Source organism: Trichomonas vaginalis, chromosome I, assembly GCF_026262505.1.
Source record: "Trichomonas vaginalis G3 chromosome I, whole genome shotgun sequence".
Classification (NCBI taxonomy): Eukaryota; Parabasalia; order Trichomonadida; family Trichomonadidae; genus Trichomonas; species Trichomonas vaginalis.
The window spans coordinates 3,445,775-3,464,181 of record NC_067203.1 but is presented as its reverse complement, the minus strand read 5'-3'; the positions used below and the strand labels follow the sequence as shown (position 1 = coordinate 3,464,181).

General features: G+C 32.3%; 8 protein-coding genes and 1 pseudogene across 9 annotated transcripts, besides 5 other annotated features; 4 read left to right on the top strand and 5 right to left on the bottom strand.

Moving 5' to 3' along the window:
* Nucleotides 1-11,140: part of a mobile genetic element that runs on past the window's edge.
* TVAGG3_0922340 (organellar and viral DNA polymerase type B) lies at nt 774-1,715 on the bottom strand (the record flags this gene model as incomplete). Its single annotated transcript, XM_051252298.1, has 1 exon — nt 774-1,715. The coding sequence occupies one exon, from the start codon at nt 1,713-1,715 to the stop codon at nt 774-776; it is 942 nt and encodes a 313-aa protein (XP_051077872.1).
* Nucleotides 1,918-3,003, bottom strand: TVAGG3_0922330 (integrase core domain containing protein family; the record flags this gene model as incomplete). The annotated part of the gene is made up of 1 exon (XM_051252297.1): nt 1,918-3,003. The coding sequence occupies one exon, from the start codon at nt 3,001-3,003 to the stop codon at nt 1,918-1,920; it is 1,086 nt and encodes a 361-aa protein (XP_051077871.1).
* TVAGG3_0922320 lies at nt 3,023-5,455 on the bottom strand (annotated as a pseudogene). Its single transcript has one exon. A coding segment is annotated over exon 1 (2,433 nt).
* On the top strand, nt 6,296-6,760 carry TVAGG3_0922310 (uncharacterized protein; the record flags this gene model as incomplete). The annotated part of the gene is made up of 1 exon (XM_051252296.1): nt 6,296-6,760. One exon carries the CDS (start codon nt 6,296-6,298, stop codon nt 6,758-6,760), a length of 465 nt encoding a protein of 154 aa, XP_051077870.1.
* On the bottom strand, nt 7,023-7,637 carry TVAGG3_0922300 (uncharacterized protein; the record flags this gene model as incomplete). The annotated part of the gene is made up of 1 exon (XM_051252295.1): nt 7,023-7,637. The coding sequence occupies one exon, from the start codon at nt 7,635-7,637 to the stop codon at nt 7,023-7,025; it is 615 nt and encodes a 204-aa protein (XP_051077869.1).
* TVAGG3_0922290 (uncharacterized protein) lies at nt 7,663-8,064 on the top strand (the record flags this gene model as incomplete). Its single annotated transcript, XM_051252294.1, has 1 exon — nt 7,663-8,064. The coding sequence occupies one exon, from the start codon at nt 7,663-7,665 to the stop codon at nt 8,062-8,064; it is 402 nt and encodes a 133-aa protein (XP_051077868.1).
* Nucleotides 11,141-11,209: 69 nt separating the features above from the next.
* Nucleotides 11,210-11,906: a mobile genetic element.
* Nucleotides 11,532-11,729, top strand: TVAGG3_0922270 (MULE transposase domain-containing protein; the record flags this gene model as incomplete). The annotated part of the gene is made up of 1 exon (XM_001298845.1): nt 11,532-11,729. The coding sequence occupies one exon, from the start codon at nt 11,532-11,534 to the stop codon at nt 11,727-11,729; it is 198 nt and encodes a 65-aa protein (XP_001298846.1).
* Nucleotides 11,906-13,209: a mobile genetic element.
* TVAGG3_0922250 (Mariner transposase) lies at nt 11,986-13,113 on the bottom strand (the record flags this gene model as incomplete). Its single annotated transcript, XM_051252293.1, has 1 exon — nt 11,986-13,113. The coding sequence occupies one exon, from the start codon at nt 13,111-13,113 to the stop codon at nt 11,986-11,988; it is 1,128 nt and encodes a 375-aa protein (XP_051077867.1).
* Nucleotides 13,210-13,511: a mobile genetic element.
* Nucleotides 13,512-14,139: 628 nt separating this feature from the next.
* Nucleotides 14,140-17,278: a mobile genetic element.
* TVAGG3_0922220 (MULE transposase domain-containing protein) lies at nt 15,910-16,497 on the top strand (the record flags this gene model as incomplete). Its single annotated transcript, XM_001279571.2, has 1 exon — nt 15,910-16,497. A coding segment is annotated over one exon (588 nt), but the record flags the coding sequence as incomplete, so codon positions are not given.
* Nucleotides 17,279-18,407: the final 1,129 nt, after the last annotated feature.

Genomic DNA, 18,407 nt, shown 5'->3' with positions numbered 1-18,407 from the left:
ACATGTATTTTTCAGCAACTTCGTCAAATAATTTTATAGCTTTATCTATCTCATCTACTTCAAACGTTTTTTACCTTTCATGGGAGCACCATACATTTTCTCAAACTTTTCAAGTAGTTCTGTTTCTGCAGCTCTCATATCATTAACGAACACAACCTTGACTCTATTGACTGTACTGTCATATCTTTGAGTTATATTATATGTTCTTCCTATCTTATATCTCTTTGTATTGAAGTCCTTCGGTTTCTGAACGATGTAAAGTAAGCCTTCACTGCAACGTTCCGTATCGAATGAACCATAAGTTATGAAGTTATATCCAACAACTGGGTCTAACCATAACAAAACTATTGGTATAAGACTTTTGTCAATGAGATATGCTGTAGTTCCATAGAATCTTACCGATATCATAAGCTCAGGATTTCTTGTCAAAATTTTCTGAGTTGAAGCATTTCTAACCCAATGGTTTGTTTTCTTTTCAGATGGAGATATAATGTCTGACAAAGAATATTTGTTGTATTTCTTTGAGTATCTTACGTTTAAATCACCTATTCTAACCACTTTGGTGTCATTGTCTATCTTTCTAACTGTTTCAAACTCAACCTTTAACATTACTGTTCTTACATACAAGATAAAAAAATATTTTATAAAAACTAACTTTATTTTTCTAACTAATGAAATTCATTATTTTTGTTGCTGAATTCAATAAAAATATATTTTAGGTGAAGAGGTGAGATTTCACCAGTTTTCTCACCTAATTTTTCACCCCAGTTATTTTATAAGCGTTTTACATGAATTGTACGATGTATATTTGAAATTCTAAACAATTTCGTAGCTTCTATTTCTTCTGTCAGTATGTCAAAAGTTTTAACAATGCCGAAAGTTTCTTTATACTTCTTCTTGACGTCAGATAGAAGGAAATCGGCAGCTTTTGGATAGTTTTTGTTCAGAAATGCTAACATGTCCATTTTATCTTCTGCTGGTTTCTCTACTTCTTTCTTTAAGTCAGCATAGTCGTTTCGCATACGTTCTATCTCTTTGACGGAGTAGTTATATTTCCTTATTGCTGCTTTACATTTTGAACATTGCGGATTCATTTTTGCGTTATACATTGAAATTTGACCTGCTAGAACAACTAAGGCGTCAATGGTTTTCTTTAACTCAAAAGTTGTTGGTTTTATTTGTCCATTCCATATTTTACATCTTTTATCTTTATCTCTTATCTGCCATACACATTCAGCAACTAATGAAACAAAGTTGTCGTATGTCTTAAACTCCCCAGATTTATATATGTCAGAGATGTTCTTATATACCATGTCGCAATCTTTGTCCATAACTTTATGGTTGCAATGATATCCTAGAAACTCATAGTTTACTTTACGTATGAACTTCTTTATTTCTACTGAGTCAGTTGCTTTGACTTCAATTTCATCGAATTCAGGAATAGTGAGCTTTTGTTGTTGGATTTCAGGCAATTTGGGTAAATGGTCAATAATGTCCTGCATGTCATAAAGATACTGTTCATTTGTTTCATCTTTCGCACTACAGTCTAAATTACTTGTTAAAAGTTCTTGCTTAATTCTTTGTATTTCTGTCTCAAAAGTATATGAAGAAGGAATGAAGCTTTTCATCTCTACTAACATAGATGTTGGATTCATAACTAAAGAGTTTGGTGAAGTTGTTGTTTGAAGTGTTGTAGAACCTATTGTTGAAATCATATCTTTACATACAAGATAAAAAATAAATAAAAATAAAACTAACTTTATTTTTTCTATCTTAAGGAAATTCATGAAAATTCACGAGACCCAAAGGGTCTGAGCCGCTAAGCGGTGAGGGTGAAAAAACAGGTGAGAAAACAGGTGAAATCTCACCTCTTCACCTAAAATATATTTTTGTCTGATTTACATCTAATGAAAAAGTTTAGAAGAATTTTCTTATTCTTTCTGGCATGTTTTTATCTTTCCAATACTCCCGCTCTAATGGTCCCAGATGTGTTGGCTTCGACTCTCTCAAGTTCTTAGATGGTATAACATCTTCAACGCCTCCTTCATATCTTACTTTATAAGTGTCATCGTTTATGTTATAGCCAAGTATTTCAATAACCACTCCTCGCTTTGCTTCGTCAATGGTTTCAGCAAGTTTGCCATTACTACTTTCGACTAATTTATGACGAGGATAAAACACAATAGAGTCGTCGGCAGCTTTTATAAGATATCCATTACCTTGCGTAGAGTCTACTATATAATAATTTCGACTTAACCTTAAACGTTTCTTTGTCAACGGTTTGTCGTCAAGAACTACACGAACTTTTGTACCAGGAATGAGGGTAAATTGTGTTGAATTTCTGATATTTTGTGTTTGGCTTCGTTTCTTTTGTATATACTTTTCTTCTTGTTGTTGTGTCATTGAATTTGGTGTATGTCCTGTTGTAGAATGTGTTGAGGAATTATATACTTCGAGAAAGTGTTTCATTGTTTCTTCGGTAAAGTCTCGCTCTTGGTTTAAATCTCTGAGCGTTCTTATGAAGCGGTTAATGATGCCGAGTATGTTATGGTTATGGTCTTCAGTAGTGTAGTGAGTTATGTTATGCTTAATGAGAAATTCTGTGATTTCATTGCTGAGGTATGCACTGTCTTGGTCTGATGTTAAAGTACTTGGGCTATGTTCTGCTACAAACTTTTGTAAAACTCTTAACACTTCACGAGTTCCTTTATTTTTCATTATATACGCAAAAGCTTTGCGAGTGTTAACATTAATGAAGATGAGGAATGGTTTATGTCCTCCTTTTCTGCTTTGAATGAGAGTGTCAAATTGGTATGCGTCAGGAGTGTTGGAGTAAATTGGTAAAAAGTAGTCGTAAGGGTTTATTTTTGTTTGATGTACAACATTTTTGTCAAAGAACTTTTTCACTTCAGCTCTGTTAGTAAATCCCCAACTTTTTGCTGCTTCATTGAACTTCTTAAATGACCTCCATGGATGTTGTTCGAATACTTCTTTCAAGCTCATTTATGTAAAGTTAAAGAGTTTAACCAACTCGTATCCAAGCGTGCATTGTTATATAAGGAGGCATATAATCTTTTCCATTACCTGCTGGGTCTGTAATACCAGCTACAACATGTGTATGATTTCCTGCAGTTCCACAGAAAATACCTGTGCTAACATCTTTGGGGTCATCTGAGATATCATATCTGTTCATTCCTGTCTATCCGAACCCGCTGCAAGATTTATATAACCTCTTTTTGTTATTGAATGTGAATGGTTTCTTCCACAGATGTTCTTCACTGAACCTATGCATATGTGAAGGAAGGTTTTCAATACCTATTTTCTTTGAACCTCCATCTTCATTGACTGCGTATTAGTGTAGAATGGAAAACTGTCAACTATTTCATACCATCTACCACCAAATAAAGTGTTTGGATTTATTGGATTCATAGACGTATAAACAGCTCCTATAGGATATATTAAATCATATATGCTCATAACTCTATAAACATATTCTAAAGAACTTATGTCATTAAATACCATTTGGAATGTATCTCCCGGATGAAATGTTGCATTTGTTCCACTTTTATAATGTAATGTTAGTTCAATAGAATTATCAAAGAAAAATTCAAAAGTATCTGGTTGAAGACCTCTAACAAATTCAAATGGAGTTGCTGGTTCACCATTTATAATTTCTGTTGTAAATGTCATTGTATCTGGTTTCGAAAATTTCTTTGTTAGTTCTGCATCCACATAAGTTTTGTCTGCTTTCTTATCTAACATTGCTGGTAGTTCATGTGCTTCAAAGTTTCTGGTATGACCTTCAATGTTCCTGCAACTGTTATCTAAATTGTTTAGTGTATCTTTTACGCTTGTACTTGGATTCTCTAAAGGTGCACTTGAACCAAGGGTATAGTTCAATATTATGTCGTCTGCTCTAACAGTAGTGAAGGATTCATGTGTATGGTTTTTGTCGGCTTTACTGTCTAATGTAGCTTGAAGTTCATTTATATCGGAGATGTTGTGTTTATGAGATTTCAAAACTTTGTTCGTTGCTTCGAGTTCAACTTTGTCAGCTTTACTTTTAATAGCATCTTCAAACGTTATTTTTGACTTAACTCTCAAAGTAAATCTTGGTTCAACTAATACACCGTTAACATTGAAAGTAGAGGCATAAATTTCATCGTTATAACTAAATGCTTCTGGTGTTTTACCCGTGTCATACTGTACAGTACAGCTTATGTCATAACCTTTAGCACGAATGTATTTATATCTTCTTTCATTAACATTTTTCGTCTTCACTTCTCCATCCTGTGTTAAATATCCATGATAGTCCGTTATAATCTGTTCATCTGAACTTATATAATGAACATGGTTCTTGTCCGCTTTACTATTTAATGTAGCTTGAAGTTCATTTATATCGGAGATATTGTGTTTATGTTCTTTATCTGCTTTTTCGGCTAATTTCTCTTCTATCTCATTTATTTCAAGTTCATGCCTACCACCACCTCCCGAAGAAGTATTTTTCTTCAGCTCTTGAAGAACGTCCACTTCGCCATCTTTGGTGTCAATAATGAGACTTTGAGTTAAAACCTTTCCTGTCTTAATGGATGTTTGTAAAACTTCTTCTTCACCGTGTTCGGGGTCATGGTCGTCATCATATCTTGTGAAATCAGAGATGTTGTCATACATTAAGCATATCTGTCTCAAAAGTTCTGCTATTTGAAACTGGAACGAAAGATATACAGAACTTTCATCATCTCCTAAAGTCAAGTCTGCTTTCTTAAGTATTTCTTGAATGTATGCAATGAGAACAGAGTACCTTGGAAAATATTCGAACAATATTTCATTAGCTGTTGGCTTTGGTGGTTCTTCTGGAGTTTCTGTTGTTTCAGTTCCTTCTGTAGGTTCTGTTGGAGTTTCTGCATCTCTTGACTTCAATGCTCTTGCTCTCAAAGACCTAAATGTTAGAGCACCAGGTTTTACAAAGGACTTTATAAATGCTTTAATAGTTCCTGGTAAGTTATTGTTAGCATTAAGTAAGTTCCTTATGCTTCCATCATGTACGTCCATAGCACTATGTAAAAAATCTATACTTTTCTTGTAGTCAGCAATAGACTGACTGTGATTTTTTAAAGATTTGTCAATACCTTTAAGCCAATCTTCATGCATGTCTGATACTGAGCCAAGAATATCATTTGCTTCCTTTAGTGTATTTTGTGCTTCTCGTAAAGTATCCAATCCCGTACGTGCATTGTTTGCTATACGTCTTACAGTATCTATTTGACTCCTTGTTTCTTGCATCCAACCAGATAAAGTTTTAATAGTATCCGAACCATTTGAAATGAAGTTCAAAGCATTTTTAACGTCATCTAAAACTTCTTCACCAAGTACTGCCCATATCTTTCCGATTTGGTATTGAAGAACTCCATATGAAGCAGCTGTTAAACCAGTATTTATAAGGTTCCATATCCATGATTTAGCAGTTTTTCCATCCTTTCCATCTTCACCATTCAAACCGTTTTCGCCTTGAGGTCCTTGTATTCCTTGTGGTCCTTGAGGTCCGGTGTCACCCTTCTCTCCTTTCAGTTCATCTTTATGTTCGTTATAATATTCTAATGTCATAAGGTGTACATCATTACTGCTACCAGCAACGCCGAGAATTTGTTTCTCATTCATGACTAAATTCTTTAGGCATTTAATGTTGTCGTCAAATCGAAACTCTTTAACAATTCAATGAGAACATTTAATACTTTCACTAATGAGGCATCTACTGTAGAATTTATATATTGCACCGTTCCATCATTTATGATGGGAACCTTGCTTGTTGTAATGAATGGGTCATAAGTGTTAAAAGTATCGAAATCAATGACTTTTTTAGTTTTTCCATCGTCAATGACTAAATCATTGCCTTCAATGGTTAAAGTTGAGTTTTCGTTTACTAGTTCATGTGCTCTTCTTGCTTCATTTGTTTCATACGCATATGCAGCAATAGTCATATTTTAATGAGAATAAAATGTTGTTCTATTTGCAAAGTACAGACCCAAACGAATACGGGACAGTAAAGCTACAAACAAACTTAGGTCTTCAGAATGAAGCGCTTGCTTTCAGAGTTGTTGACTTCAATACTATCGCAACTTTTGTCATAACAGATGAAACAGATTTCATAGAGATTGAAATAGATGACAAAAGAAGTGTTATAACATTTCCTAACAGAGCTGGGTATAGAATAGATAAAATTGCTGGAGTCATAGATACTCTCATAAATGAAGAAACTATTGACAACATAGATGTCGAACTCTCTTCTGAGGGAACATTGAAGTTCAGCAGCGAGAAAGAGTTTAAGATACCAAGAATGAGTCATAGAGTACAACTTCTTTTGGGTGCATACCATATGACATTTCCTTTGAAAAGTGTTGACAAAACGATTGAGATGAAATCTGTTCCATACGTATGTTATGGTAATTGTTTATACATTGAGTCTAAAATAGCTAATGTCACAGGCATTTCAGGAGTTAATAGTAAAGGTTCAGTAGAATATAAATCCTTCTGTTATGCAGTCAATTCAATGTTCATTCCAAACGTTCCTGTCATAGCAACTCATTTAGGTAAATGGGTTCGCATTAGTCCTCATAATTTGAAAGACATGCAATTCAGACTTGTTGACTTTCAAGGAGAGCCTGTAGAACTGAAGGCACCAGTGCGAATGACTGTTGAAGTTGACTTTTTAGAAAATATTAAATGCAACAGCTTACAAGAGAACTCAGAGCTAAAAATATAAAGTATGAATGTTATGTATTAGGTCATGAACTTTGGTTGTTGCTGTTTGATGAAACAAATGAGTTAGTTATGTCAGTCAAGAGAACAGAAAAATATTGTGTTAGTGAAAACTGCACCAAGTCAATAAGATTAGGTTTGCATTATGAAGATGAGTTCGATACTGTTGAAGAAGTTTTGGATAGATATTACAAATTGCTAACTTGAAATTTTTTGACTGACGGCGCAAAGCGCCAAGATGGGCTCAAAGAGCCCTCCTGACTGCTTTAATTTACTAAAACATATTTCAAACAAAGCTTATAGTCAGTAGATAGTTTTGTATACTCGTTCGAAAATTTATACTTAAACTCAACTCCTGTAGTTCCTGGTGTTTCAATGATGCGGATGTTACCTATTTTCATGAATAGTGGAGTTTGACCACAGCATTCGATTTCAGGGTCGAGATAGTCAATGACACATTGTTTCCCTGTTATTCGTGAGATAACATTTTCAAGGTCCTCCTTTGTTAGAATTATTTGGTTCTTGCTTATAAGATTTGTCAAAAGCTTCTTATCGTCTTTGAGTAAAATTGTTTGGTATAACTGAAGAAGGTAATGGTCTACGTTATCTGAAGGATTTGTTTGAACATTTGTGTAAGGGTTGTCGTTGGCTTCTCTTGAAAGAACTTGGTCCAGTGGTGGATACTCTAACTTAACATCTGATGTAGCGTTAGCGTTTGAAGCTGTGTTTAAATTCACCGACTTAAGATCTGGTTCTTTTTCTTTCAAACACTCCGAACTATAGTTCTTTATGACAATATTGTTTGTCGTTCGTGAGTCAACATTTGATGTTGGTTCAATTGGAACATTAACGGCACCAGCTAAGATGGATTTGCTTCTCATTTCATATAGAATAAAAACCTTTTATATGTATGAAATGAACAATATACTCGACAAGGGTTTGAATGTAAAGCTAACGAATGAAAATATTGTTGAATTCACTGAGACAGGAGCTGTGTATAAAGATGTAGAACTACTGAACAAAAGAGCTAAGGGAAGAAGCAGGAACATGAACAAAGGGTGGAAGCCTATAAAAATTTATGTCAATGATGGCTCAGGAGGTTCAAACATAAAGTATGCAGAAAGTTATAGAGTTTATGCTCTCAAAGGTGAAAAGCCTTCATTTAAGAACAGCTATTCTAACGCATATCCTCAAAAGCTAACGGATGGAGAAGTGGATGATATGAATGACAGCAAAAATATTAACAGAAATGGCGACAGAGATGCATGGAATTTGTTTACCATCAGTCAATTGAAGGTTAAACTTTAAAACAATGTTGGTCGTTCCCATGGAATATTTTTGACTTTAATGGTATTAGTCATGATATGAATCTCAAGGTATGAACGAGGAGAGATGAGAGACTTATATGCTTCCCAAATTTCTTCAAAAGGTAATGTTATACCTGACTGTTTCCAAATGAGTTCAATATCATAACGTGAGAAACCTTGAAAGATAACGAAGTCAGTTATGAGACGTTTTATGTTTAAAGCAAAAACGCCATGTTTGCATAAGTATTGCTACAGTTAAGTGGTAATGTCTGACTTTAGTTATGATGTTAGCTAATGGTGAGTCTGGTTTTGACACTAAACCTTTTCCGGCGAAGTCGTCACAAACGAGCAGAGTGTTTGAAGGATACTTTTTGAAGGGGTATTTTGAAAGTTTTGACAGAATGTAGTTTGTAAGTCGTTTCATATCGTAAACTCCTGAGTATTGACGTAAGTGGTGTTTGTCAATAATTCTTTCCATCTCCTCAGAAGTCTTTTGCATTCCTGACTGTATAAATTCAACGATGGCATAATATTTCCTCTTACGTCGAATGTAACGTTGAAGAAATTCAATGAGTTCACTGTCTGGAACTTTAACGACAGAGGCTTGAACTTTTGACATAAATGTTTTCGCTGTTGAATCCATAGAGTCTGAAGTTGCTGATATAATGATTTGGTCATAGTAAGAGTCGTTTCCTAAACGTTCTGTTATGAGTATATGACGAATGAGGTTGAATGTCTTCCTGAACCCATCTTTCCACAATAGAAATACACACCATTTGAACAGAATTCATAATCTTTGCTGAAAGGAAGAATAAGAGAAGAGTTAAGTTTGTCTGTAGTTTCATTCATGTCTTCATCTACATCATGTATTAAATGCTTCATTTTATCTCCATTAAAAATGCAAGTCAGAAATATTCAGAACATAGCACCGAGTCTAACTGACAAGAGTATAAATATACTATGAACATGTTATGATGAAACCAACCAAAATTCAAGAAAGTCAGTATACTTATGAATATCCAAGACACTGGGTAGAGTATGTAGGAGGTGAGAAAGCTATTGAAATCAGACAGGTTCGAAGTATTCCAGCAGGAAGAACAATATTATTGAAGAACTTTAATGTTTTGAGATATAATGATGAAACAAAGAAGCAAGATAGTTTCCCTGTTGCTGTGTATGTGAACCTAGACACAGGAGATGACATGAAAGTTTTTAACACAAAGCTTCAAACGGTAGTGAGAGAACAACTTACTGCGGAAGGACATCCATTACCTTCAGAAGTTACCATAGCATATAATTTTGAAACAAACTCAATAGATTTTAAAGTCATCTCTGCAAAGAAGTCAGGATTTACATTTAATGAAGCAGATGTATATTCGAATGAAAACTTCAAAGCTATTGCATGGTTAGATAATGACGATTGCTTTAAGAAAAATCTTTAAATTCAGTGACTCAAAGATGTCAATAGATGACCTTCGTGGAATGTTACCATCGACGTTTACAGTTGAAGGTTCAGCAGGATTGCTTACAAGTTTTTCAATTGGTGGCATTTGGTCTCGTGAGAACATTGTTATAAAATCCAGTATAAGTGAATTTGCTGAAGAATCTATATTATGTCTTTCAAACTATATGTATTCGCCGCCGAAGCATTATAGTATAACAAACTTTGTCAGTAAGTTTAACATAAGACTTGTCGAACCTTCTTCAATGAAAGATGTTGTGCTACCTAAAGATGGAAAGGATGGACTCATTATTGAGATGATTTTAATTGCATATTAAATGAGCTTGTTCTTGAAGGTCATTCATGATGAAATAACTGTTGTAGAAGATGTTAGCAATTGTTCAGACATTTTGAAGCGTATAGATGATATAAGAAAGAAGTTAGATAGACCGCAAAGTGGTGAGGGCGAAGCCCGTGAGAATGTTTATGTTTCATTGACTTTCTCCAGTAACGAGAACTTTTATGAGATAATATTGAAGAGAGATGATTTTAATATGGTGTAAATGGTAGCTTGGGCAGCTTTAGGCGCAATGGGAACAAAAGCATTAGCATTTGGAGCAAAAGCACTTGGAGCTTATGACGCAGTAAATAAAATGAGTGGAGGAAGGGTTTCGAAGACATTAGATGCAAATAAAGGAAAGATTGGAGGCTGGGTTGTAAAGAAGTTAAGATTAAATAAAATAGGGCTCATAAATAAAGCATCCAATTTGGTTGCGACTGAGTCAGAAAATGCTTTAGGAAAGGATGATGAGTTTGCAAAACATGTAAAAGACTTTAATGACCAGATGAAAGGTGAAACAATGCATTTAAATAGAGTCGATGGAACTAAAGAAAATGTTTCTTCTCCACCAGTAGTTCTTCCGTATGGTCCCTATGGAATGTATGGAAACCCTTATGAACGACCATTTGACCCATTGACTGGTGGAAGTAACTGGTATCATTACGGCCGAAGAAGAAAGACAGTCAAGTTGGAGACAGACGTGAAGAAAGCAACTAAAAAGAAACCAAGGAAGAGAGTTATAAAGCAATGAATTCAACAGGGTAAAAAACAGGTGAAAAACAGGTGAAAAAAGAGGTGAGATCTCACCACTTCACCTAAATTTATTTTTGCGCTATGTTTTCATACGTGTGAGGGTGGTGATATCATTAATTTTTAAGTTTATTTTTAAGTTTATTTTTTATTTTATTTTTATATAAATGACAGAACAAAAGCAACTCATTCGAATTCCACAGTATAACAAACATACATTTAAACATTTATTCTTCCTTCCTGAGCATAACATGTTCTTTCAAATACATCCGAGACCAGTTGACTTTTCATTGACTGTGTATAAAGATAGAAATAGTTATATCATTAAACCATACGATGACGAAGGTAAGTTATGTAAATTGTACGTTAAGAAGTTAGAGAAAGTTTATGGCTTCAAGTATGACTACAATAGGGTTAACACTGATGATGAAGATATTGAGGAAAATTTATGAGAACATTAGTGAAGTCGTTAGTGAGAACGATAGTGAGAACGTTTATTTTTTACATTAGTGAGTTCGTTAGTGAAGTGGTTGGCGGTTTTGTAAAGTGTCAAATTCACAAGTATTGGGTAAGGTGGAACGCAGTGCCGCCGTACCCAAGACTTGTATACTAACTTTCAAATTCAGACCACAGCAGTTCAAATTCAGAAGTTACAGATGAACCTCTCTCAGATGATTCTGATGATGATTTCGAGGTAAAGGCTAAAGGTAAAAAGAGTCCATATCCTATTCCAGAATTATCAGATGGATCTTTTGAGACACCAATAAGTTCAGAATCCGAGACTTTTGAAAATAAAAAAATTTCAAATGCTCCAAACGAGAAAAGTACTACAGACAAATCTGAATCAGACAATGACGAGGAACCTATATCGTCTGAAAGCGACGTTTACAAAGAAGTTGAAGAAGTTCAAAATTTCAAAGAAATTTCCAACCCTGCTATGCCCAAAAAGAATAATGTTGATAGCAATGATGACGATAGTTGGATCATACGTCCAAAAAAGGAAATACAGAAGAACAAACTTGAAATTATTGCTGAAAAATGCGAAAAGAGATTAAACAGAGTGAGAAATTTAAGTCAGGCTTTACCAAAATTTGATGAAGATGATTTGGAAAGTCCTTTGTCGGAAGATGACTAATTTATTATATTATTTTTTTTATTTTGGTTGAATTAAAGGTTATTTTTATATTCATTGGATTTTGTATAGAATTGTAATTATAGTTTGAATGGAAACAATAAAACATTATAGTGATATAAGACATCTTAGAAAAAAAATTGTAATTTGACTATTTCAATATCATAAACACATTTCTATAGGGTGTCCAAAGGTGTGTTTAGCACAAACCTGAATACTGCGAATAGAAATAAACAAGTTACATATATATAAAGTTTATTTAAATATAATCACCATTGGATTCAATCACGCGTTCGCAGCGATCGATCCAGGCTTGAAAGACACGCTTTAAATCATCATGAGAAAATTGCTCAAATTGCTCTCTTACAAAATTTTCAAGATCATCTGGACTCGCGAATTCGCGTCCTTCAGCTCTCTTTTTTAGCGTGCCGAATAAATAAAAGTCAGAGGGTGCAATATCAGGTGAATAAATTGGGTTTGGAACAACTTTGACATTGTTTTCCAACAAGTAATTCATTACCTTATGACTTTTGTGAACTCTTGAATTATCAAAATGAATTGCAAACTTTTGTTTTTGTTGTTTGGATTTCTTAAACTCATCAGAATTGATAATTTGAGTAAGAACATTGTCAATTAGATACTGAGCATTCATCGTATTAGGTTTTTGAAGAATATCAATTGCGATGATGTCATTCACGCCCCAAAAAACCGACAACATCATCATTGGTGTGTCAATTTTTTTCTTCGGGAATGTTTGCGGATTTTCATCCTTCGGGATCCACATGATTTTGGCTTCTGTTGCATATTGAAACCAAGACTCGTCCCCTGTTACTAAAAAGCGAAACTTCTTGGATTGATACGCACGCAATATAGAGAGGAGCTCTTTCGAAGATTGGACTCTAGATTTTTTTTGAACTGAATTAAGGTTGTGCGGAACCCAACGTGTATACGCTAGTTTGTAGTTCAAATAATTGTGCAGATAATAACTGACTGTTGTACGTGGTATCTTTGTCATCTCCTCTATCCTTCTGAGTGATGCTCTTGGGTCTTCATCTAGCACTTGAAGAATTGCTTTGATTTTTCTTTGATCCGGCGATTTTTTGTCAATTTTTATGATGGGCGCCTTTTTGTTCATGAAGTGATACATCCTAACATGATACGTTACAGTGGAATAGCTAGGAGCATCCATACCGAAGCATTTTACCAATGTCTCGTAGATTTTTTTACAGTCTTTGCATTTTTTTGCAAGAGCGAGGATGTTTTCTTTATGATTCATTAAAAAAATGAAAAAAATCCCGCCAAAATTTCCCGCGAAACCGCCTCTTGTCTCAAAATTCATTTTATATCCCGGCATGGCGCCAAAATACAACTTACTCATCATATACATATATTCATATTTTTTATTATATATTTATAATCAGCATATATCTCCTTTAATAGTCTCATATAGAGCGCTGTGCTAAACGCACCTTTGGACACCCTATATTGTTATAAAAGTCTTAAGTGCTTGTGATCAGACAAATCTGTTTTTCAATAAGACATCTTAGAAAAAAAATTGTAATTTGACTATTTCAATATCATAAACACATTTCTATTGTTATAAAAGTCTTAAGTGCTTGTGATCAGACAAATCTGTTTTTCAATAAGACATCTTAGAAAAAAAAATTGTAATTTGACTATTTCAATATCATAAACACATTTCTATTGTTATAAAAGTCTTAAGTGCTTGTGATCAGGCAAATCTGTTTTTCAATAAGACATCTTAGAAACAAACTTACTTAATTTTTGTTTATTCTATCATTCCCTTACTAAATAAATCTTTAACTTTCCTTCTAGTTATATTTATCTATTCATCATCAATTTATGTTTTTTAACTTTTTTTCATATATATTTTTTCTGAATACCTACTGTAATATATTTTTCATTTATTATTTATTCAATTGCTTTTCAATTTATTTTCAAAACCTTATTCAAATTTATTTTATCATTAATATATTTTTATATTATAAATTTATTTAAAACTTATTAAAACATGTTATTACGTTATTAATTTTTACTTTTTCATTTTTATACCCTTTTCAATTTTCTTCTCAAATTTTCAATGCTTCTCAAATATTTCTCCATTCAAATATATCTTTACTAAAAATTTCTTTTTAAAAATCACAAATTCACTTATATTCTTATACGAATCAATCTGTATCATATTACCAAACTTCACAAACACATCTAACTATTCAAATCGTTTCAAATTTAAAATCATATAAATTAATATTATGAATATCCTGTTCTTTTTCCGAATACCCTTTATTCCCACATTTCAATATATCTCTAAGTATGCAATAGTACCGATAAAACATTAATATCCCTGATATTTATAAAAATGTAATATCTGATCTTTTGATGATTATCGGTACATATATCAAAAAGATGCTACGAATAAGCATGAATTTCTGAATCAATTTTTAAATTTACACTTTCCAAATTATTCAAAAAATTTAAGAAAGCACGTATGGAATTATTTAAAGCGTGCTTGCACAATTCAACTCAGAGATTGCGATAAAAACGTTTACACACAATATTATATTAGTCCTCCCTATAAATTTCACAAAATTGATTCATCCGGCACCGAACATTCATATTCAATCGTTTACAAATGCGAAGGAAGCTGCAATTACAAAATAAAAGTGACACTGTACCCAAATCAAATTCCAAAAATCGAACCTCTCAGTGGTGAGCATTCATGCACACCAAAAGGTACAGTTTTTAGAGATATTGAAGAAGAAACAAAAATTAGGGATCTAATGCAAATTACACGTGAACACCATTCAATACAACCGTTAACTTCAGAAGCGCAAATATTATCATATTTACTTTCTGAGGCAACAAAACTTGAAAGGCCTCCAAAAATACCAGAAAATTTACCACGCACATTATACAAAGACTTTTATCCACATAATTTGGTTATTCCAGATTTTGTGGAACAAATTCTTTCAATTACCAAACAAAATTCCGAAAATCTTCTAAAATACATCGCGTTTTACCCAGAACCAATAATAATTTTCGGTTATGATCGTTCTGTCTCAATTTGTCACTCAGCAACAAAATTATTCTTGGACGGTACCTTTAAAATCGTCCCAAGACAGTTCGATGACAAGGGTCAACTCCTTACATTAATGGTGCTTGACCAAACAACGAATGAATACATTCCTGTTGTCCACATTCTTATGAAATCTCGGACAGCAGAAGCGTATACAACCGCATTTTCCGCATTAATTTCAATAATTGGGTTCAACAATTTCAAAACTGTTTACGTAGATTTTGAAATCGCACTTTACAAATCCATTAAATTATTTTGTCCAAACGCAAAGGTTACTGGCTGCTTATTTCATTATCGCCAAGCATTAATTCGCAAAATAAAAGAATTATACCCGAAACAAGAGATACCAAAAGAGATTTTTACACTTTACCAAATTTATTCCTCATTACCTTTCGTCGAAAAAGACTCATTTTATCAAATACTTAAATTAATCGATGAGTCATCCTCAGAAATTGCAAAGCCGTTCGTAAATTACTATAAAAAAGTATGGAAGAAAGATTATGAGTTCATTAACCAATTAGATTCAGAGGATGATATCTACACAAATAATGCTCTTGAATCCTTCCATTCTTTGCTTTCGAAAGAATTAGAAAATGCCCATCCTAGCCTCGAAATAATGATTGCAATCTTAATGAAAGTCGATAAACACTTGTTGGATAAACAATTACTCAGTACAAAACCAGCAAAACATCCTGTCAATTATACAAAGTCCACAGCAAATATTAAAAAAGCAATTACAAATTATTTATCCGAAACAAATCGAAATTCCAAGAAAATCAAATCAAACTTAAAGAATTTCAACAGTCAAATCAAGTAAACGAGAATTCAATCGACTTTACACCAGAAACAGGTGAGTTTTCTCAAAATGATGAGAAGATTCTCAATGAAATCCCAAATGACCAGAATAAAGTGGTTAATCAAGTGATCAAATCAATGGCAAATCCATCAAATTACAAATTCGATAAAACATTACTCACCGAGAATTTATTCTCAATCGAACAAAAGGGAATCACGAAAATTAACCGAACCAAATTTCCAAAACAAAGAAGTAATCGTTGTCTTACAAGAAAAAAGAACATACAAAAGCCTAATGGTGATCTTGGTGAAAAATTTTCGAAAATTACTCGCAAAACAAGCAAAATTGAGAAGGCTCATTCAAATTCAGACCACAGCAGTTCAAATTCAGAAGTTACAGATGAACCTCTCTCAGATGATTCTGATGATGATTTCGAGGTAAAGGCTAAAGGTAAAAAGAGTCCATATCCTATTCCAGAATTATCAGATGGATCTTTTGAGACACCAATAAGTTCAGAATCCGAGACTTTTGAAAATAAAAAAATTTCAAATGCTCCAAACGAGAAAAGTACTACAGACAAATCTGAATCAGACAATGACGAGGAACCTATATCGTCTGAAAGCGACGTTTACAAAGAAGTTGAAGAAGTTCAAAATTTCAAAGAAATTTCCAACCCTGCTATGCCCAAAAAGAATAATGTTGATAGCGATGATGACGATAGTTGGATCATACGTCCAAAAAAGGAAATACAGAAGAACAAACTTGAAATTATTGCTGAAAAATGCGAAAAGAGATTAAACAGAGTGAGAAATTTAAGTCAGGCTTTACCAAAATTTGATGAAGATGATTTGGAAAGTCCTTTGTCGGAAGATGACTAATTTATTATATTATTTTTTTATTTTGGTTGAATTAAAGGTTATTTTTATATTCATTGGATTTTGTATAGAATTGTAATTATAGTTTGAATGGAAACAATAAAACATTATAGTGATATAAGACATCTTAGAAAAAAAAATTGTAATTTGACTATTTCAATATCATAAACACATTTCTATTGTTATAAAAGTCTTAAGTGCTTGTGATCAGACAAATCTGTTTTTCAATAAGACATCTTAGAAAAAAAAATTGTAATTTGACTATTTCAATATCATAAACACATTTCTATTGTTATAAAAGTCTTAAGTGCTTGTGATCAGACAAATCTGTTTTTCAATAAGACATCTTAGAAAAAAAATTGTAATTTGACTATTTCAATATCATAAACACATTTCTATTGTTATAAAAGTCTTAAGTGCTTGTGATCAGACAAATCTGTTTTTCAATAAGACATCTTAGAAAAAAAAATTGTAATTTGACTATTTCAATATCATAAACACATTTCTATTGTTATAAAAGTCTTAAGTGCTTGTGATCAGACAAATCTGTTTTTCAATAAGACATCTTAGAAAAAAAAATTGTAATTTGACTATTTCAATATCATAAACACATTTCTATTGTTATAAAAGTCTTAAGTGCTTGTGATCAGACAAATCTGTTTTTCAATAAGACATCTTAGAAAAAAAATTGTAATTTGACTATTTCAATATCATAAACACATTTCTATTGTTATAAAAGTCTTAAGTGCTTGTGATCAGACAAATCTGTTTTTCAATAAGACATTCTGATTCAAAACTTTAAATTATATCTCTACCTTATATCAATATCTCTTTTACATATAATATTAAAGCAAACAATGCCTTCCCTACTTAATTTTACTATTTTATTTTCAATTAATTTCATATTCTTTTATCTTTCACCTTTCTCAATATTTCTAAACGCAACTTCACAGTACATTACATTTAACCACCACTTTCTTTTTATCATAAATTTATTTTTTTAATCTTTATCTTTTTTATTTCTTTATTATTTTCTTCTTCATCTAATATCTTATTTCATCTTTCACCATCTTTTTAATATTACCTATTGTTAACTCTTTATAATAATCTCATTCTGCAATTTTCATAAATACATTTTCATATAAAATCTTCTCAATTCATTTCAAACACATTCAAAAATAAAATTGTGAAATATTAATATACTATATAAAACTAATATTTTATAATTCATTATTTTTTTGAATACTTCTCAATTTTTTCTTATTCAATTTTTACTAAATAATTTCTCATTTTCTTTTTATTCTTATTCATTCTACATGCTGTTACTAGTTTACATATCATTAGCCGAAAAAATAATCATATAACAATCTTACCACATGTTAAATTTTTGATACATATGATTATTTTGAAATTTAAGAAATCGATTTCAAACATTCTAATAATGTCATAATGCAATCAGACAAATCCCAATTATTATAAACACTATAACATCGATTTTGACTTTAATTTTGAAATCGATAAAATATCTAGAAGATAAAAACTCATATATTTTGAGTGTAAACCTATTCAATTGTATTTTACTAAAGGATATAGATTCATTCACGAACTTAAATAAGTGTTCACTACATTAAATTCTCATTATTTAAAATCTGATTATTTGGCTTGTTCTTTAAAATCAAGTTTAAAGCCTACCATAGTGTGACAGGTACATTGCTAGAGACTATACTACAAGTTGGGCTATTTTAATTATAAATTAAAATAATAATTTGCATTCGCATTACACATCCTAAGTCCAAATCAAACTTGACCGATATGTAATGATAGCTAATAATATATACTTCAATGCTATATAAATGAATACCCTTAGAAACAAATATAAAGAAAGATATGAATTTTTTAAATTTTCACTTCAC